This window comes from Erinaceus europaeus, chromosome 9 (genome assembly GCF_950295315.1).
Source record: "Erinaceus europaeus chromosome 9, mEriEur2.1, whole genome shotgun sequence".
Taxonomy (NCBI): domain Eukaryota; kingdom Metazoa; phylum Chordata; class Mammalia; order Eulipotyphla; family Erinaceidae; genus Erinaceus; species Erinaceus europaeus.
The window spans coordinates 110,804,605-110,825,747 of record NC_080170.1 but is presented as its reverse complement, the minus strand read 5'-3'; the positions used below and the strand labels follow the sequence as shown (position 1 = coordinate 110,825,747).

The following is a 21,143-nucleotide window of genomic DNA, read 5'->3' as shown; positions in this document are numbered from 1 at the left end:
CTCCTGGCTATTCTCAGCCCCTACCCTGGCCCAGAGCCCCTGCTGGGAAACATGGGGTTCCAGCTCAGCATGGCATGAGGAGGGCAGAATTTCCTGTAGCTCTGAAGTGTGTTTCAGCTCTGTGAGACCCAGCATCCCCTAAACTCACTTGTTAGGTGGGGTGCTGCCATGCCCAGTGGCAGAATATTCTTTCTGTGCAAATGCAGAACCATAGACTCTTGCCCAGCTATGCTTCCAGAATGTGGTTGTTGGAGGAGGCAGTATGGCCTTGCTGGCCAAGGCCTTGAATCTCCTCAGTATGGCCTAGGTCCTCAGCTTCAGGGACCCCGAGTCTCCTGATGGCCAGTTCTGTGAGGGCACAGGGCATAATGCCCAACACAATGGGCAGATGCCTGAAGTCGAAGGCCCAGGCCGGCCCACTCTTCCAGATCTTCCGGGGACAGTTTCCCAGCTATGAGTACTGGCCAGTGAGGCTCAGTATCAGCTAAGTCTTCAGCACCTGGCCAAGGACTGGGAGGAGGCAGCTCAGGGGATCCTCTTGCCCAGCTGTAGGAGGGCAGGGGAGGCACAGAGGTGGAAGCCAGGACTTGCAGGTGTGAGGTCCCTAGTGCCCTCCCCAGCACTGCATGAACCAGAGTGTTTGCTTTTCTCTCCTTGGCTCTCAGTGGCTGTCAGGAGAGGCAGGAGAAGGGGGATCAGGGCACAGCAGAGGAGGGCTTTTAGAGTGTGACAAAGCATAGCTCTCTCCATAAGTGACAGTGTCATTGTGACACAGCTTACTGGCTACAGTATTTGAGGAAACCCACCCAGTGTGCAGAAACCTAAAGAGTGAGCTCTCATGTCAGTGATGGGCTTCAGTTCAGTTTCTAGTGACTGTGTCCCTCTCCAGGGATCATTATGGATATGTGGACTTGTGTCAGTTCATGGTGATCACACACACACACACACACACACACACACACACACACACACACACACACAGTCTTCAGAATGCTCACGTTTGTGAAAATGCATGTCTATGTTCATAGCAGAGGAAGCACTTTGTATGTGGAGAGAAAATTTGGGGAACTTTCTTATGTTCAAGTTTTCTCTTATACAAGAATGACTTTATGAAATAAAGTCCTTTCAAAAGATTGTGTGTATAGTTTGTTAATGTTGTAACAATTGTTGGTAATATGAGAAGACTACAGAGACATAGTTCTAACTGTGCAATCAGCTCCCCAAGTCTGCGCCCAACCCACAGAATACCTAAGCTGGAAATCATAAGTTCTTCAATTACTTAATGGTTTTGTCTGTTTTTTTTAAGTAATATTTGGGTCTCAATTTTTTATAATAACATCTATGACCTAAGCCATTCTTTTACTATCATCAGAGAAATGGAGATCATTCCTAAAATACCAATTATAACAATAAGAATCCTAAAAAATACACGCACACGCACACACACACACACACACATACACACACACACACACACACACACCCACCCACACACACACACACACTGAAAGACAGTACTTGACACAAAGTCCCCCATTACTTAAAAACTGAACTGAAGTAGGAGGCATCTCATTGGTGATGCCATGTCTGAGTCACCTATGATTCAGATTCAAACTCATGACCTAGCAACAGCTAGAGCTGAAAAATGTTCCGGTGAAAAGAAAAAAGAAACCAGGAAAATATTGTGGGGGCAGAGGTCGAAGCCCACTGTATAAAGACCACCACTCAACAGTTGTTTCCTGGACTCCAGTTTTCTTCATTGAGTTAGAGGAAAAAGCCAGTGAAGGGGCTTTGAGACCCCATAGCACTGCTCCCCTGCTGCCTTCCATGCTGCTGCGTTGTTGTTCAGGGCTTCACACATGGTAAAGCAAATGCCCCACTGGGTGAGCTGTCCTCCTCCTGTCCAGAGCCCAGCCCTGGGTCCTTTGAAGAATACTAACAGAGACAGGCTTTTAGATCAAGTGGAGCCTGGGTACCTGTGGGTCACCCTGAGACTGCCTGGTAAGGAGCAGCACGGTGGGCACAAAGCTGACATGAGTGCTTATTTTGGAGCCTCCGACCCTTAGTCACATTTATCGCAGTTTTTAACACTTTTTTATTTTTGTTGGACAGAAATAATAGACAGACAGATAGAGGACATGGAAACACCTTTACCATGCCTCACTGCTCCTGAAGCTTCCCCCCTACAGAAGGGACTAGTGGCTTGAATCTAGGTCCTTGTGCAGGGCGACATGTGCTCACAGTGTGCTCCTCCCAGTCCAATTTGTCTTATATTGTACTTAGCAGAGCACGGCTCAGTTCGGGCTGATTGTGCGGCCAGGGCCTGGACCTGTGACCATCATGTGCTGAATTTGTTTTCTTTTTCTTTCTTACTTTAATACTTTTTCTTTCTCTCTTTCTTTCTTTCTTTCTTTCTTTCTTTCTTTCTTTCTGTCTTTCTTTCTTTCTTTTCACTTAGGAATCAAGATGAATCTAAGTAGAGGGTATGGTTCCAAAGCAATCTCACCAGCAAAGTTCTGTGTTCTCACCCCTTCCCAAAGATTATCAACATAAGTTTTCCCAAATCTCACACAGTGTGCTTGCTTTAAATTTCACCCACTCAGTTCCCTGATTACAAGGTCAAGTGTTCAGTTCTCTGGACTCTATATAAGAGTGACACTATTCCATAGTTGTCCTTCACATCTTGGCCTATCTGCTAAGCACAGTCACACCCAGTTCCATCCGTTTTCTCCCAGGGCACACAGTATCATCTCTTCTGATTGCTGAGTAGATTCACTGGACTGTATCGGCCCTAGCTTCTTTAGCCCGGCATCTCTGGTGGGCATGCAGACTCACTCCACAGGTGGGCCTGGGAGAATAGGCCGCTCTGAACATGGGGGCACATTGGTCTTTTTGGAAAACTGTGTGTGGGAGTTTTTTTGGGGTGAATGATCAAGTGAGCTCTTTCTAGCTCACATGGAAATTTGATAATTCCTGGTGTAAGATCTCTCCATAATAGCTCCCAAAGTAGCTGGTCCACTTGGAATTCCCACCAGCAGTGTAACAGCGTCCCTTACTCTCCACCTGTCACAGCTATGTTGCTAAACTCAGCTGAGTTTGATTATTTAAAGGTGTAGGAGAGAGCACCACTGTTTTCTTGAGCTGGCAATATGGAAGTCAGGGCCTGACGTTCCCACCAGGCCTCTAGCCTTGGCACCATGTCATGGGTGACTCCTCTCCACCTGGACTTTGGTGTTTTAGTGCCTCCTTGAGCGTGAGATCGTTTTGAAATACTCATTAAGAACATACACAGCAGGATGCTAAGTGTTTTCACATATTTATTTGTTTTTTCCCTGGAGGTGCTGAGGTGGGTGAGGCACAGTCCTGGCCTGTGTCTCTGGCATGTGACCCAGCCTCCCTGCCTAGAGCCCAGGGCTTCCTTCATAGCCTCATAGGTGACATAACTGAGGGCACCGGTAAGCAGCACCTTTAGGAGAGTGGGGCTGAGCCCCCGGTAGAAACCCCTCCAAACCTGCTATGCCAGAATGCTCCCTATGATGGCCCTCATGCTGGGGGCTGAGCTCAGAATGCTCTATACAGAGACACAAGCTCAGGAGTCATCCAGAGAGGACTTGAGTGTGGGCAAGCTGGGCTGAGGGAGTGGGGAGGGCAGGCTCCAAGCCACATGGAAGCCATTAAGAGGGACAGGGATTGGAAACAGAGTTATTGCTCACTAGGTAGGGTACCGGCCTTTCTAGGAGCCCAGGCTCCAATCTAGGCACCCTATGGGTATATGTCAGAGCACCAAGAGACGCTCCTGTTGGAGCCAGGTCTGAACTAGGAAAGGTCTGGAATTGTTTTGAGGAGTAGAGTTTTGGAGGTAGGTTCGGAGATTGAATTTTGGGAATGGAGCTAGTTCTGAGAGGGTTCAACTGGAGCCTGACCAGAGGCCAGACAGACCTTGGGCCTGCATCCTAGTTCTTATGAGGGTAAAGGGGTAGCTAGCAATCTGCCTAAAGGTGGTGGAGAGGGTGAAGGACGTTAGGTTGACCAGGCCCCCAGGCTCTTCTGTGTCCTTGCCTGGCTTCTTCCATACATGCTGGATCAGCTGCAAGAGAAGAGCAGAGAGGCAGGAAGTAGGTTGTCAGGGCCCAGCCTCCTGCAGCCCTGGCCACACCTGCAGGCACCTACCCCCTACCTCGTACACTGCCAGCTCGGTGATGGCATATGGGACTATGCCAATCATGTTGGGCAGGTAGCCACGGTAGAAGGCCTGGGTCCCCTCGTGCCTCCAGATCTTGCGGGCACAGTCCCCAAACCCTGTTAACTGGCCAGTCTGTCCCTGGGTGAGCCGGGTCTTCAGAACCTGGACAGGGAGCAGAAGGGAGCCTCCTTGCATCCTCTCCCCAAGCTAATGAGGGAGGGTTGTGCAGTAGAGAAACGACTGAGTAGGGTGGGAGAGTCAGCATAAAGGGGATGAAACAGGCAGTCAAGCTGGATATCCAAGCTGGAAAGACTCAAGTTCTTCCTCTCTCACCACCTAATTCAAAACTGAGATGTACTTGCAAAAGAGAAAAGCAGAAATGAATGAATGATGAAGTGGAGGAAGGAAGGGAGAGAAGGCAGAAGGGAAGCAGAGAGGGAAGGAGGGAATGAAGGAAGGAAGGAAGGAAGGAAGGAAGGAAGGAAGGAAGGAAGGAAAGAAGGAAGAAGGAAGGGAGGCAGGATAAGGAAAGAAAAGAGAATCAGCATTTTCTGAGTCTCCAGAAGGAGGTCCCAGCTGGGTCCCAGGCACTGCATGGGCCTAAGTGCATCTCCATCTCTGTCTCTCTCCCCCTCTCTGTGGCTGACTAGAACAGGAGGAGAAGGGGAAGCAGAAGACATGGGCGGAAGACCTGTAGGTTTGACAAGCTCTGCCTGCTGGTTTGATGACACTGTGACTGTGAGTCTAGGTTACCGTCTACTCAAATTTCTCTCTCTGCAGAAGTTTGTGGAAAACCCCAATGGACACCCCAAGAGTGGGCTGTCATATCAGTCATTGCTGGGCTTCAGTCCCTACTGGCTCTCAGTCTTTGGAGTCTTCATGGATATAAAAATATTTGTCAGATCATGATAGTGCCACACACACACACACACACACACACACACACACACACACAACCAGGGCTCAAGGACTATATTTGTCATTTCTGTTGCCAGGCTCCCAGCAGTTTACAGAGGAGGCAACTGTGTGAGGGCAGGAATGTGTGGCCAGGTCCCCAGTGCTCACCTCCAAGTGGTTGATGAGGGACTGTGAGGTGGCCACAGCCAGGGAGCTGGCCAGAAGGTGCTCCTCCATGGAGGGAATCATGGGCTCCACACAAAGGTAGTCCTTCACCTGGGGCAGGAAAGATACACAGGAAACATACACTGGACAGCCCCCCAACTCTGTGACAGCAGTGTCTCCAGAGGAGGCAGAGAGAGGCCTGCTTCCACCCCACCCCAGGGAAACTGTGGGTCCAGGAAAGGGTGTGAAATCTGGGCAGGGAAAGGAGGCATGTGTGTAGGGTGGGGCTGGGGGAGCAGAGGGTCCCCACACCTTCTCAAAAATAGAAAATTTTACTGCATATTCTGGGGCGATTTTGATGACACACATTCCATTGCCCCTCCAGAGTGAGGGCAGCACCCCTCCTGGACCAGGCTCCACAGGACGCCCTGGAGGTTCAGCAGGTATTTCTTGGAGGAGTACACCTGGGGGAGGGGACACAGGGCTGCATGAGGATCCTTGGCCCCTGTACCAGGCCACTCCAGGGTCCAAAGCTAGCCACCACCCAGCCCCTTTCAACAATGGCTGTGTTGCATGTCCTCAGATGATGCAGAGGGAGAAAGCATGATCCCATGCTGTTAGGCATGCACCTGGAATCTCAGGACTGCATCTGCTTGGCTCCCAGCTGAGCCCCCTCCCAGCTACCCCTAGGCCCCTTTCTCCACTCTTCCCTCAACCCTGACTCCTCTCTGATCCCCTTGGCCACTTCCAACTCCCTCTGAGCCCCTGATTTCTACCCTACCCCTGCCTCCCAGGCTGTGCTGTCCCCAGCTCCTCCATGCCCCACCTGCATGAAGACCTTGGCCCTGTCCAGCGGTGTTGTCCCCGTGCGAGACACAGCCCCGGCCATGGCTCCTGACAGCAGGAACTTCCAGAGTGCCCCCCGGTTCTGTGCTTCCAGGACCTCCACAGGGACCATCACCTGCTCCCCTGTGTCCAGCACCTGTGGGTAGACACCAGCCCCTGGCCATTCTCAGCCCCTCACCCCCTGCCCAGAGCCCCTGTGTCAACACAACTGGCATGAGAATCACTACTTGCTCAACTAAAGGTGAAAGGAAGCATGTGAGAAGGCAGATGCTAAGACTTTGGTTTAGAAAATGCAGATCTTAGGACATAATACCTAATGTATGAACCATTTACATCTAACTTAGAAAAAAGCCCAACTCAGAATGGGTGTTGCATTAATGAGACCTCAGCTTCTGACTCCATCTACTTAGGTTGCTTAAGGTATACATTCTTCCAGTTAGGAGATGAAAAAGTCTCCCTTTTTCTCTTTCTTTTTTTTCTAAAGCAAGTTGCCTATTGTAAAGAAGAATGACAGATCTATGGGAATTTAGTATTGAAACATCCAAGCCCTATCTGTTATCTACTGGCTTAAGAGTAAACTTGCAAAACAACTTTCCCAGTGAAGTTCCAGTGACAATTAAATTACAGTATAATTCTCATCCAATAGTTCTTGGTTTGTCCTGCATGTTATAAAAGTAGATTGCAGAGAGGAGCTCCAGTGCGTAGTCACTGTGGTATATGCTGTGTTGTGAGTGCAGGGGTTCCTGACACAGGGTCCTAAGAGGGCTAGACTTGTGCTCTCCCTCACAATTAGCTTAGTAGGACTGTGGTCTAAATAGTTGGCATGTAGAGTCTTCTCACCTGTCAGACAAGATTAAAGGAAGAGAGGAAGTCCTTTCCTTAGAGCACTGGTGATAGCTCAGTGGTGGACTTTCAGTTTGGCTAGCTTCAGAACCCACCTTCAGAGCACAGGGCAGGAGGGAATCATCTCACACTGTAAATGTTTTCAATACATGTGTAAATGATAGAGTGAACTTCAAAAAGCAAAATCACAAGTCTATAGTGCATATATAATTATATATATCTGAAATATGTATTTAGTTATCCTTTTGTTGCTCTTTTTGATTTATTGTTGTAGTTATTGTTGTTGTTGTTGATGTTGTCATTGCTGGATAGAGAGGGTGGGAGAAAGATGGACACCTCCAGACTGCTTCAGCGCCTGCGAAGTGACTCCCCTACAAATGGGGAGCTGGGGCCTCATACTGGGAGCCTCATGCAAGCCCTTGTGCTGTTCGCCACGTGTTCTGCTTCACCCTCTGCATATAGTGCATATTTTTAATTTAAGTCCACTGCAAGTGTTCCTATAAGTAGTGTTTTAACTCTCGAGGACTTTCTATCGTCTATTGAATGTAGTGCCTTCTGAAGCACTATTTCCCCAGTAAAAGACCAAATAAAGCTGAGGTAAAGTGGCAATATGTTGCAAAGTACTTCAGGGAGTTGAGCAAGGAGTAACCATTTATTAGTGTGCTATGAGTGTCCGTGGCAGTGGGAGTTACTGGCACACTGCATGGAGGCACATTGGCCCAGCGCCCTCTCATAGACGGGTGAAGGGCCCTGAAGAGAGACACCAGCTGCACAGGCTTTGCTCATCTGGGACAACTCACCAGGAGAAGAAAAGAAGCACTCAGCAGCAGAGACAGACAAAGTGCCTAGAGTGGGGACTTCGCGTAGCAGGAGGAAACCCACAGGAGGATTTACATTGCAGGTAGTAGGCATGGGTGCTGGGTCCTTTGAAGAATACTAACAGAGACAGGCTTTCAGATGAAGTGGAGCCTGGCCTCCTCTGGGTCACCCTGAAACTCCCTGGTAAGGAGCAACATGGTAGGAGTAAAGCTGAGGTGAGTGCTTATTCTGGTGCCTCAGATGATCAGTCACATTAACTGTCACTTTTTTTAAATTATTTTTTATTGTTGATAGACAGAAATAATGGAGAGATAGATAGACAGATAAGGATGCAGAGGCTCCTATAACATTCCTCACTGCTCCCGAAGTTTCCCTCCTACAGAAGGGACTAGTGGCTTGAGTATAGGTCCTTTTGCAGGGCAACATGTGCTCACAGGGTGCTCTTCCCAGCCCAGTTTGCCAGATATTGCACTTACCAAAGCATGCAGACATATATATCTGAAAGCCAATAAAATTACTGTTCTTATAACAATATTTATTAGAATAATCCATCAAGAAAATGCAGAAAGTGGTAGCAGAGAGGGTTAAGTGCAGATGACACAAAAACCAAGGACCAGCATCGGGATTCCCGGCTGAGCCCCCAGATACCCACCTACATGTGGGTCACTTAATAACTGGCAAAGCAAGTTTGCAGGTGTCTATCTTTCTCTCCCCCTCTCTGTCTTTTCCTCCTCTATTGATTTCTCTCTGTCCCATCCATCAACATGACATCAATAACAACAATAATAATAACCAAAACTAAGATCTAAAATCAAGAGAAACAAAGGGAAAAAACTCTCTTCTGGGAGCAGAGTATTCGTGGTGCAGCCACTGAGCCCCAGCAATAATACTAGAACCAAAGAAAGAAAGAAAGAAAAAGAGAGACAGAAAGAAAGAAAGGAAGAAAGAAAGGTAGAAAGAAATAAAGAAAGAAAATGCAGAAAAACTTAAGGTTAACTTAGCCCACTATAATCCCAGGTGGTGGACATGAAGGCAACTGTGCCCCTGTTATGTCATAACTTTGTTCATCAGTATTAAATCTACCATAAAAATAAAAAGAAAACAGCAACATTGGGATGCATAAGTAACATTTTGATTATATAAAAAGATAAATGCTTTGTCATCAAAAGTTCCAGGTTCAGTCACCAAGACCACCATAAGCCAGAGCTGATCAGTGCTCTGCTTAAAATCCAAATTAGCAGCCAGGTGGTGGCACACCTGCTGAAGGGCACAAATGACAGTGTGCAGGGAGGCAGGTTCTAGCCCCTGATCCCCACCGGCAGGGGAAGAGTTTCATGAGAGTTGAAGTAGGATTCTATTTTCCCATCTGCTCTCAGGTGCTGTCTTTGTCAAGTAAATAAGTAAGTAAGTAAGTAAATAAATAAATAAATAAATAAATAAATAAATAAGCATTTTGAAAAGCATAATTTCAAAAAGAAAGCAGAGCAACCTTTCTATCCTTAAAACATTGTGATGAGTAAGTAGATCTCCAGCTTGACTGCCTGTTTCATCCCCTTTATGCTGTCTCTCCCAGCCTACTCATTTGTTTCTCTACTGCACACCCCTCCCTCCACAGCTGGGGGAGAGGATGCAAGGAGCCTCCCTTCTGCTCCCTGTCCAGGTGCTGAAGACCCAGCTCACCCTGGGACGGACTGGCCAATACACAGGGTTAGGGGACTGTGCCCGCAAGATCTGGAGGCATGAGGGGCCCCAGGCCTTCTACCATGGCTACCTGCCCAACATGATTGGCATAGTCCTCTATGCCATCACTGAGCTGGCGGTGTATGAGGTATGGGGTGGGTCCCTGCAAGTGGGGCCAGGGCTGCAAGAGGCTGGGCCCTGACAGCCTCCTTCCTGCCTCTCTGCTCTTCTCTTGCAGCTGATCCACCATGTATGGAGGAAGCCGGGCAAGGACACAGAAGCGACTGGGGGCCTGGTCAACCTAATGTCCTTCACCCTCCCCACCACCTGTGGGCAGATTCTAGCTACCCCTTTACCCCATAAGAACTATGGTGCAGGCCCAAGGTCAGTCTGGCCTCAGGTCAGGAACCAGTTGAACCCTCTCAGATCTAGCTCCTTTCCCAAAATTCCATCTCCAAGCCTAGTCCCAAGACTCTCCTCCTAACACAATTCCAGAACGTTCCTAATTCAGACCTGGCTCCAACAGGAGTGACCCTTGGTGCTGTGACATCCCCAAAGGGTGCCTGGATTGGAGCCTGGGCTCCTAGAAAGGACGGTACACTACCTAGTGAGCAATAACTCTGGTACCAATCCCTTTCCCTCTTAATGGCTTCCATGAGGCTTGGAGTCTGCCTTCTCCTTCCCTCACCCCAGCATACCCACCTTCAAGTCCTCTCTGGCTGAGTGCTGAGCTTCTGTCTCTGAAGACAGCATCCAGGGCTCAGCCCCCAGCATGAGGGCCATCTTAGGGAGCATCCTGACACAGCAGGGATGGAGGGGTTTCTTCCGGGGGCTCAGCCCCTGTCTCCTGAAGGTGATGCCTGCCTGCGGCCTACGCTATGTCACATATGAAGCTTTTAAGAACTGCTGGGCAACTTGTCAAGGAGGCAGGGTCCCATGCGGTATGAGGGTTGTCTTCAGAAGAATCCTGGGATAAGAGAGCTGGAGGGGTCTGTCGGATGCTTCACCCCCAACCTCCTGAAGGTGCTGTCCATGTGAAGACTCAGCATCATCACCTAGGAGTCCATGAAGAAATCTTGGTTGGACGCAGGGAGGCTGGGGGGAGACATGGCCAGGACTGGCTCCCTTCACCCAGGGTACAGAGTCAGCAGGCCACAATGATAGTTGGTCCACTGGTCACCTGGTCACAAGACAGTGATTACAGTGGGGAAGGAACACCTGGGTCAGCTGGATCCTGGCTTCCATGAAACTGCACTCTGATTCTGTCCTGTCTCCAAGGGTATGATGACATACAGACATCAAATGATGACTGATTAAGTCATTTCTGGCTTCTGGGGGTTCCCCAGGAAGGGTTGGAGCTCCTCCCTTCCCACACTCCCACATCCACTGTCCTTTCAGGGAATTGCATGGTTTCTGGATCCAGGAGAGAAGTGATGGTCTTGGATGGAGTTGGAACCCCAGTCCTTGGAGCAAAACTGACATGCTTAGATCTTGATTTGGTCCACAGAGAGTACTGAAAGAAAAAAAAAGGCGTCTAGATACATGGACACAGAGTAAATCTGGGTGTAGAGATGGCAGTTAGAGGGTAGGAGTTAGGCCTCTGAGCTGGGCTGCAGAAATGCAGGCAGGCATCCTAGAGGAGATGGGGTTGATCCCATGATGGGGAGTGAACAGAGGATCAGTGGAGCTCAGCTCTCCTCCTGCTCTGGGCCTTTGCTCTCTTCCAGAAATGCCTGTTGGGTCTGATAACAGATTTTACCCACTGCAACTCCCCACTGGCCACATCACCTGCCTGTCACTCTCATTCGCCAATCCTTCTCATTTCCTTAAACCTGCCCCTCACCAAGGCAGCTGGTCTGTGTTGCTATTGGCTGATGCCAAATGTGCAAAGACAGGAGACCCTTAGCTTGCTCCTGAGGTATGTGGGAACCAGAGTCCATTCAGCCTGCCCTGTTATGTTGGTGCCCAGAGCCACATGGAGCAGAGCAGGGCTCTGGCCTCTCAGTCATGTGAAATACTCAGTCTCATGGATCAACCTGTCAACACCCATGTTCACCTGGGAAGTAATTACAGAAGCCAGACTTTCCACCTTCTGCATCCCACAATGACCTTCAGACCATACTCCCAGAGGGGGTTAGAGAATAGGAAAGCTATCAGGGCCAGGGATGGGATATAGAGTGTGGGTGTTGGGAATTGTGTGCAGTTGGACCCCTCTTTTCCTATGGTTTAGTCTATCTTTCCTTTCTATAAATAAAAAATTAACAAATATATATACTATGTCTCTTGAATGTATACCATAAGCAAAATAAGTAGTCAGAGTTGGAAGCTGAGGTCTCATTTAGGCACCACCCACTCTGAGTTGGGCTTTTTTCTTAGTTTGATGTAAATGGTTCATAAGGTAGGTATTATGTCCTCAGTTCTGCATTTTCTTAACCAAAGTCTTAGCATTTGCCTTCTCACATGCTTTCTTTCACCTTTCTGTTGAGAAAGTAGAGATTCTCATGCCAGTTGTTGACACTGGGTGCATAGTCTCCCTACAGGTAAGAGGGTCTGCACACCACTGCCATCACTCACCCAAGTCCTGTGAAGTTTCTAGTGCTCTACTATGAAAGACAATGATGGTGCAGTGGGTTGGTATGTGACTTTGATCACATGGACACGTATAAATACACTCATATGTATTTTTTGGATATAGAAATAATGGGAGAGAGTGAACGAGGGCATAACTGTGAAAAATCTTCAGTGCAGTGTGAGGCAGGCTCAAATCTGGGTGATGAACATAGCATTGCAGTCAGTGCACATGGACTAGTGACCTACTTGACCAGCCCTAGACTTTGTAAATTATCTCTATTTAATTAATTATTTATTTATTCATTTATTTATTGGCAGGAAGAGAGCAAATGAAGCTATGGGTCGGAAGAACCTGTGAAGTTTACTTTAGATATGTCCTGCAGGCCCACAACTTTAAAATTTTTGGCCTTAGCATGATAGCTCACCACTGAGAAGATGGTGTCAACCTAGAGAACTGGGCTAGAAATATACAGATATACTGTCCAATATACATATATATATCTATTACATACTAAAGTCTTATTGTCTTTTAACAATAGTTATTAGGGTAATCCATCAAGAAAGTGCAGAAAGAGGGTCGGGTGGTAGGTAGCAGAGAGAGTTAAGTGCCGATGACACAAACGCAAGCCCGGCATCAGGATTCCGGTTAAAGCCCCAGAACCCAATGACAGGTGAGTTGCTTCATGACTGGCGAAGCAAGTCTGCAGGTGTCTATCTTTCTCTCCCCCACTCTCTCTTGCCCTCCTCTCTTGATTTCTCTCTGTCCTGTTCAGCAACAATGACATAAATAACAACAATATTAATAACCACAACTAACATCTTACAATAAGAGAAACAAATGGGAAAAATATCTCTTCTGGGAGCAGAGAATTCGTGGTGCAGCCACTGAGGCCCAGCAATAACATTAGAGCAAAAGAAAGAAAGAAAGAAAAAGACATAAAGAAAAATGAAAGAGATAAATAAAGAAAGAAAAAGAAAGAAAAGAAAGACAGACAGAAAGAAAGAAAATGCAGAAAACGTAAGGTTAACTTAGCCCACTATAATCCCAGGTGGTGGACATGATAGGCTATTGTACTCCTGTTTTGTCATAATTTTGTTAATCAATATTAATCCTACCATAAAAATTTAAAAGTAAACAACAATATTCGGGTGTAGAAGTAACATTTTGGTTATACAAAAAGATATATGCTTTGGCATCAAAAGTTCCAGGTGCAGTCACCAAAACCACCATAAGCCAGAGCTGATCAGTGCTCTGCTTAAAATCCAAATTAGCAGCCAGGTGGTGGCACACCTGGTGAAGGACACAAATGACAGTGTGCATGGAGGCAGGTTCTAGCCCCTATCCCCACCAACAGGGGAAGAGTTTCATGAGAGTTGAAGTAGGGGTCTGTCTTCCCCTCCCCTCTTAGCTTCTGTCTCTGTCCAGTAATAAGTAAATAAATAAACAAACAAATAAATACATAACCCATCAAAGTTCCACCAAGCCTCTTTAAGAAAATAGAACAAAAACTACATTCATTTACCTGGAACCAGAAAACACCTAGAATTGCCAAAACCATCTGGAGGAAAAAAAACAGTAACGGAGGCATCACACTCCCAGATCTCAGACCATATCATTATGCCATCATCATCAAAACATCCTGGTACTGGAACAAAAATAGGAAGACGGACCAGTGGAACAGAATTTAAAGCCCATACCTAAACCCCCACACCTATGGACATCTAATCTTTGATAAGGGGGCCCAAAGGATTAAATGGAAGAAGGAGGCTCTCTTCAATAAACGGTGCTTGGAAAACTGGGTTATAACATGCAGAAGAATGAAATTGAACCACCTTATCTCACCTGAAACAAAAATCAACTCCAAATGGATCAAAGATCTGGGTGTCAGACCGTAAACTATCAAATACTTAGAGGAAAACATTGGTAAAACACATTCCCACCTAAATCTGAAGGACATCTTTGATGAAACAACCCCAATTGCAAGGAAGACTAAAGCAGACACAAACCAATAGGACTACATCAAATTGAAAAGCTTCTGCACAGCCAAAGAAACTATCACACAAAGAAGAGACCCCTCACAGAATGGGAGAAGATCTTCACATGCCAAACATCAGACAAGAGACTAATCACCAAAATATACAGAGAACTCAGCAAACTTAGCACCAAAAAAGCAAATGACCCCATCCCAAAATGGGCAGAGGATATGAACAAGACATTCACTTCAGAGGAGATTCAAAAGGCTAACAAACATATGAAAAACTGTTCCAGGTCGCTGATTGTCAGAGAGATGCAAATAAAGACAACATTGCGATGCCACCTCACTCCTGTGAAAATGGCATACATCTAAAAGGACAGCAGCAAAAATTGTTGGAGAGGCTGTGGGGACAGACTAACCCTTCTACTCTGCTTGTGGGAATGTAAACTGGTCCAGCCTCCTTGGACAGCAGTCTGGAGGACTCTTAAAAGGCTAGACATAGACCTTCCATATAACCCAGTAATTCCTCTCCTGGGGATGTACCCAAGGATGCCCAACCAAAAATATGTGTGTACATCTATGTTCATAGCAGCACAATTCATAATAGCTAAAACCTGGATGGAACCCAGGTGCCCAACAGCAGATGAGTGTCTGAGAAAGCTGTGGTACATATCCACAGTGGAATACTATGCAGCTATTAAGAACAATGAGCCCACCTTATTTGACCCAACTTGGACATAGCTAGAAGGAATTATGTTAAGTCAGCTAAGTCAGAAAGATAAAGATGAGTATGGGATGTCCCCACTCATCAACAAAAGTTGAGAAAGAAGAACAGAAAGGGAAACTAAAAGCAGGATCTGATTAAATCGAGAGCAGGGCATCAATGTAAAAACATGTGGTGAAGGGGAGGGTGGCCATTGTGATTACCGGCATGGGTGTGATGGGAGGGTTGGGGTGGGTGGTGGGGATGGGACACAATCTTTTGGTGGTGGGAGTGGTGTTTATGTACAATCCTATTAAAGTGTAAACATTATATAATCCACTATCTAATTAATATGAGAGGCGAAAAACTGATGACATGACTAGAACTTCTTAAAACACAGACTGAGTCTTTTAAATACATACGCTGTCTTTGATATGTTCTCTCCCAAAGCCTAGACCAGGGAGAACAGAAGCAACCGACAGCACAGCTACATACAAGATGCTGCGTACTATACCCCAACCCTATCACAGGGACTTTCCATGTTAACCCTATCACCAAATAATGTGACGATAACAATAACTATCCATTGTCTTCTTGAACCCTCACACAACAGGAACCTCACATTTCCACTATAGAGCCTATATTTCTCCAGTCCTGGAACTTTAGGGTGGGGCCCACTTTTCTACATGCTGCTCTCAATTCAAATCAAATAATATTGCATCAGCGGATTGCAACCTAATCAACACAACGAATGCCACCCCAGCATGCTTCACTTCAGACTGTGATCAGAGACGTCAGGTGTGGAATGACAACCCTTCAGCTTCATCACTCAGGTGAGACCTTTCTTTTCATAGTATTCTCTAATTCCATTCCAGGTGTTCCACTCTCCAAGAAAGTCCCCTAACCTAGATATAGTCCAGGTCCCCTGAGATAGAGCATAGGTTCACCTGTGCCCATAAACTAGGGAGCAAATATATACCTGAAAGCAGACGTACACAAGAGCATGCAGGGAATACCCCCAACACTTCGTCTGCACTATTGCAGTCTTTAGGTCCATGATTGTTCACCAATTTGTTTGGTTTTATGTTAACTCTCTTATCAGCCTCCGGGTTCGGAATGCTGACCAGACTTCCCTGGACAGATGACCCCATCAATGTGTACTGGAGTGCCAGTTCCTCAGAGCCCTACCCTACTAGGGAAGATAAAGACAGACTGGGAGTATGGATCGACCAGTCAATGCCCATGTTCAGCGGGGAAACAATTAGAGAAGCCAGACCTTCCACACTCTGCAACCCACAACGACCCTGGATCCATACTCCCAGAGAGATAGAGAATGGGAAGGCTATCAGGGGAGGCGGTGGGATCTGGAGATCGGGTTATAGGAATTGTGCAGAATTGTACCCCTCTCATTCTATGGTTTTGTTAATGTCGCCTTTCTTAAGTAAAAAAAAAAAAGAAACAAAAATAAATCAATAAATACATAAGCATTTTGAAAAGCATAATGTCTATAAGAAAACAGAACAACCTTTCTATTCTGGAAACATTGTGATGACAAAGTAGTTTTTGTAGTTTTTTGTGAAGCAAACTACTAAATAAGAATCTAAGGCAAAGATGATTATTCTCAGAGGAAAGCAGATTTTTATTATAAATCATAGTCAATACATTCACCTACAATAGGTTAAAAGTAATCACTTTCTAATATATTAAAGAAGTAAAGAGTTCATCATGGGCAAACTCAGCATTAATTTTCAGGGACATTATAATAGTCAAGCAATTGCTTCTCCTTTGTTTCCTAATGAGTAAGCGTTTTCTCCAGTTCTTGGTCACATTTGTGGACAATGTTCTTTGCATTCTTTATGAAATCACATCAGTGACAGAAGAGCGCTTTTAAATTTCAATCTGGTAGCTACCATGACTCCCTCCCAACATCTCTGGGAACATGACCTCACCCATGTGTCCTTGACCCTCACATCTCCAGAGCTCTGGTCTAGTGTGGAAAGAGAGACAGGGCTGGGGGTATGGATCAAAGTGTCAATGCCCATGTTCATCAGAGAAGCAGTTACAGAATCCAGAATGCCTACCTTCGCTCCCCATCAACAGCCTTGATCCACACTCTCAGTGGAGGAGAAGTGACAGGATGAAGATAAGAGGGCTCCAAATCCAGCTCTGTCAGGCCCCAGAGAGAGAGAAGCGAAAGGAGTGGGACATGTGGAAGCAGTTATGATGCCATGAGTGGCCTAGAAGGGAAGGGAGGATTGAATCAGTAAAAGAAAGGGCCAGTATGTATACATGTGGACAGATAATTGTAGAGAAGATGGTTGGCCTCCACCAACAATGCAATAAACAAATATGAAATAAACAAACAAACCAAACTGTGGATGTGTTGCTCAAGCTACTGAAGTCACATGAGTCAGGACGGGCAGACAAAGTAGCTCACTAGGACAGTGGGCCTGCTCACTAGGAGTGGGCACTGGCCGCTTCTAACAGCGAGGAAAGCACTGGGCTTTGTTATGTTTCTTCTGCCTCTTGCCTGAAAGAGGAATGGCCACTCCATAGCCCTTGACTCCCCCTCCAAACTCATGGTCCCCTTTCTGTCCTGTGTGCCCTCCCCCAGGTGTGCTCCTTCAAGAAACACCTGCTGAACCTCCAGGGCGGCCTGTGGAGCCTGGTCCAGGAGGGTGGGCTGTGCTTGCACTGGAGGGGCAATGGGATGAACGTTATGAAAATTGCCTCATAACATGCCATCAAGTCTGCTGTCCTAAAAGAGATGGAGGCACTCCCTGCTCCTTAAAGCCCTTCCTCAAACTGAGGACAGCACCTCTGCGCCTCCCCTCATGGCCAGTGAGGTCACAGTTCGTGTCTATGACCTTGAGACCCTGGGCCCATTATCTGTGGGCTGCTCCCCACACGATGGTTATTTGAGTTGTGCACTTGCTAGTGGTGCAGTTCAGCTGCACGGAGCTTCAGCAAGTATGAACAACCAAGCTGACAAAGCGCCCCAGCCCTGCTCTCCGCTTCGAGCCATAGTGAGGACATTCAAGGCTTTGGCCAGCAAGGCCACATTGCCACCTCCAACAACCTCATTCTGGAAGCAGAGCTGGGCGAGAGTCTATGGTTCTGTGTTTGCACAGACAGTATCCTCTGCCACTGAGCATGGGCAGCACCACACCCAACAGGTGAGTTTAGGGGACCCTGGGTCTCACAGAGCTGAAACACACTTGAGAGGTACAGGAAATTCCGCCCTCCTCATGCCAGGCTGAGCTGGAACCCATGTTTCCCAGCAGGGGCTCTGGGAGGGGGTGAGGGGCTGAGAATGGCCAGGAGCTGGTGTCTACCCACAGGTGCTGGACACAGGGGAGCAGGTGATGGTCCCTGTGGAGGTCCTGGAAGCGCAGAACCGGGGGGCACTCTGGCAGTTCCTGCTGTGTGGAGCCATGGCCGGGGCTGTGTCTCGCACGGGGACAGCACCGCTGGACAGAGCCAAGGTCTTCATGCAGGTGGGGTATGGAGGAGCTGGGGACACAGCCTGGGAGGCAGTGTTAGGGTAGAAATCAGGGGCTCAGAGGGAGTTGGAGGTGGCCAAGGGGTTCAGAGAGGAGTCACGGTTGAGGGAAGAGTGGAGAAAGGGGGCCCAGGGGCAGTGGGGAGGGGGCTCAGCTGGAAGCCAAGCAGATGCAGTCCTGAGATTCCAGGTGCATGCCTAACAGCATGGGATCATGCTTTCTCCCTCTGCATCATCTGAGGACATGCAACACAGCCATTGTTGAAAGGGGCTGGGTGGTGGCTAGCTTTGGGACCTGGAGTGGCTTGGTACAGGGGCCAAGGTTCTCATGCAGCCCTGTGTCCCCTCCCCCAGGTGTACTCCTCCAAGAAACACCTGCTGAACCTCCAGGGCGGCCTGCAGAGCCTGGTCCAGGAGGGTGGGCTGCGCTCACTCTGGAGGGGCAACGGCATAAATGTCATCAAAATCGCCCCAGAATATGCAGTGAAATTTTCTGTGTTTGAGAAGGTGTGGGGACCCTCTGCTCCCCCAGCGCCACCCTCCACACTCCCTGCTTGCCCTGCCCAGATTTCACACCCTTTCCTGGACCCACAGTTTCCCTGGGGTGGGGTGGAGGCAGGCCTCTCTCTGCCTCCCCTGGAGACACTGCTGGCACAGAGGTGGGGGCTGCCCAGTGTTTCTCTCCAGTGTGTATCCTTCCTGCCCCAGGTGAAGGACTCCCTTTGTGTGGAGCCCACGGCTCCCTCCATGGAGGAGCACCTTCTGGCCAGCTCCCTGGCTGTGGCCACCTCACAGTCGCTCATCAACCCCTTGGAGGTGAGCACTGGGGACCTGGCCACACATTCCTTCCCTCACACAGTTGCCTCCTCTGTAAACTGCTAGGACCCTGGCAACAGACATGACTAATATAGTCCTTGAGAGCTAGGTGTGTGTCCGTGTGTGTGTGTGTGTGTGTGTGTGTGTGTGTGTGTGTGTGACACTATCATGATCTGACAAATATTTTTATATCCATGAAAATTCCAAAGAGTGAGAGAGCCAGTAGGGACTGAAGCCCAGCAATGACTGATATGACAGCCCACTCTTGGGGTGTCCATTGGAGTTTTCCACAAACCTCTGCAGAGAAATTTGTGTAGACAATAACCTCTAGACTCACAGTCACAGTGTCATTCAAACCAGCAGGTAGATCTTGTCAAACCTACAGGTCTTCTGCCCATGTCTTCTGCTTCCCCTTCTCCTCCTGTTCTAGTCAGCCACAGAGAGGGGGAGAGAGACAGAGATGGAGATGCACTTAGGCCCATGCAGTGCCTGGGACCCAGCTGGGACCTCCTTCTGGAGACTCAGAAAACGCTGATTCTCTTTTCTTTCCTCATCCTGCCGACCTTCCTTCTTCCCTTCTTTCCTTCCTTCCTACCTTCCTTCCTTCCTTCCTTCCTTCATTCCCTCTTTCCCTCTCTGCTTCCATTCTGCCTTCTCTCCCTTCCTTCCTTCACTTCATCATTCATTCATTTCTGCTTTTCTCTTTTGCAAGTACATCTCAGTTTTGAATTAGGTGGTGAGAGAGGAAGAACTTGAGTCTTTCCAGCTTGGATATCCAGCTTGACTTCTGTTTCATCCCCTTTATGCTGACTCTCCCACCCTACTCAGTCGTTTCTCTACTGCACAACCCTCCCTCATTAGCTTGGGGAGAGGATGCAAGGAGGCTCCCTTCTGCTCCCTGTCCAGGTTCTGAAGACCCGGCTCACCCTGGGACGGACCGGCCAGTACACAGGGCTAGGGGACTGTGCCCGCAAGATCTGGAGGCAGGAGGGGACCCAGGCTTTCTACCGTGGCTACCTGCCCAACATGATTGGCATAGTACCCTATGCCATCACCGAGCTGGCAGTGTACGAGGTAGGGGGTAGGTGCCTGCAGGTGTGGCCAGGGCTGCAGGAGGCTGGGCCCTGACAACCTACTTCCTGCCTCTCTGCTCTTCTCTTGCAGCTGATCCAGCGTGTATGGAAGAAGCCGGGCAAGGACACAGAAGAGCCTGGGGGCCTGGTCAACCTAACGTCTTTCACCCTCTCCACCACCTGTGGGCAGATTGCTAGCTACCCCTTTACCCTCATTAGAACTAGGATGCAGGCCCAAGGTCAGTCTGGCCTCTGGTCAGGCACCAGTTGAACCCTCTCAGAACTAGCTCCTTTCCCAAAATTCCATTACTGAACATAGACCCAAGACACTCCTCTTGAACACAATTCCAGACCTTTCCTAGTTCAGACCTGGCTCCAACAGGAGCGTCCCTTGGTGCTCTAACATATCCCCATAGGGTGCCTGGATTGGAGCCTGGGCTCCTAGAAAGGCCGGTACCCTACCTAGTGAGCAATAACTCTGTTTCCAATCCCTGTCCCTCTTAATGGCTTCCATGTGTCTTGGAGCCTGCCCTCCCAACTCTCTCAGCCCAGCTTGCCCACCCTCAAGTCCTCTCTGGCTGAGTCCTGAGCTTGTGTCTCTGCAGAGAGCATCCAGGGCTCAGCCCCCAGCATGAGGGCCATCATAGGGAGCATCCTGGCACAGCAGGGTTGGAGGGGTTTCTACCGGGGGCTCAGCCCCAGTCTCCTGAAGGTGCTGCCTGCCGGCGGCCTCAGTTATATCACCTATGAGGCTATGAAGAAAGCCCTGGGCATCTAGGCAGGGAGGCTGGGTCACATGCCAGGGACACATGCCAGGACTGTGCCTCACCCACCTCAGCACCTCCAGGAACACAACAAATAAATTGGTGAAAACACTTAGCATCCTGCTGTGAATGTTTTTAATGAGTATTTCAAAATGATCTCACGCTCTAGGAGGCACTAAAACACCAAAGTCCAGGTGGAAGGGAGTCACCCATGACATGGTGCCAAGGCTAGAGGCCTGGCCAGGGAACATTAGGCCCTGACTTCCATATTGCCAGCTCAAGAACACAGTGGTGCTCTCTCCTAC

General features: G+C 48.3%; 1 protein-coding gene and 1 pseudogene across 2 annotated transcripts; one reads left to right on the top strand and one right to left on the bottom strand.

Annotated features, from left to right (window-relative positions):
* Positions 1 to 226: 226 nt before the first annotated feature.
* Positions 227 to 20,796, bottom strand: LOC132540204 (calcium-independent mitochondrial carrier protein SCaMC-3L-like; annotated as a pseudogene).
* Positions 17,709 to 20,916, top strand: LOC132540255 (mitochondrial carrier protein SCaMC-3L-like). 2 transcript variants are annotated; one of them, XM_060197024.1, is made up of 6 exons: positions 17,709 to 17,859; positions 18,025 to 18,180; positions 18,540 to 18,692; positions 18,894 to 19,001; positions 19,908 to 20,075; positions 20,166 to 20,352. In XM_060197024.1, the coding sequence occupies exons 2-6, from the start codon at positions 18,049 to 18,051 to the stop codon at positions 20,343 to 20,345; spliced, it is 741 nt and encodes a 246-aa protein (XP_060053007.1). In that variant the 5' UTR covers positions 17,709 to 17,859; positions 18,025 to 18,048; the 3' UTR covers positions 20,346 to 20,352. The 2 variants fall into 2 exon arrangements, with proteins under 2 accessions (XP_060053007.1, XP_060053008.1); XM_060197025.1 differs by lacking the exon at positions 17,709 to 17,859 and adding an exon at positions 20,680 to 20,916 and having other exon boundaries at positions 18,016 to 18,180; positions 20,166 to 20,313.
* Positions 20,917 to 21,143: the final 227 nt, after the last annotated feature.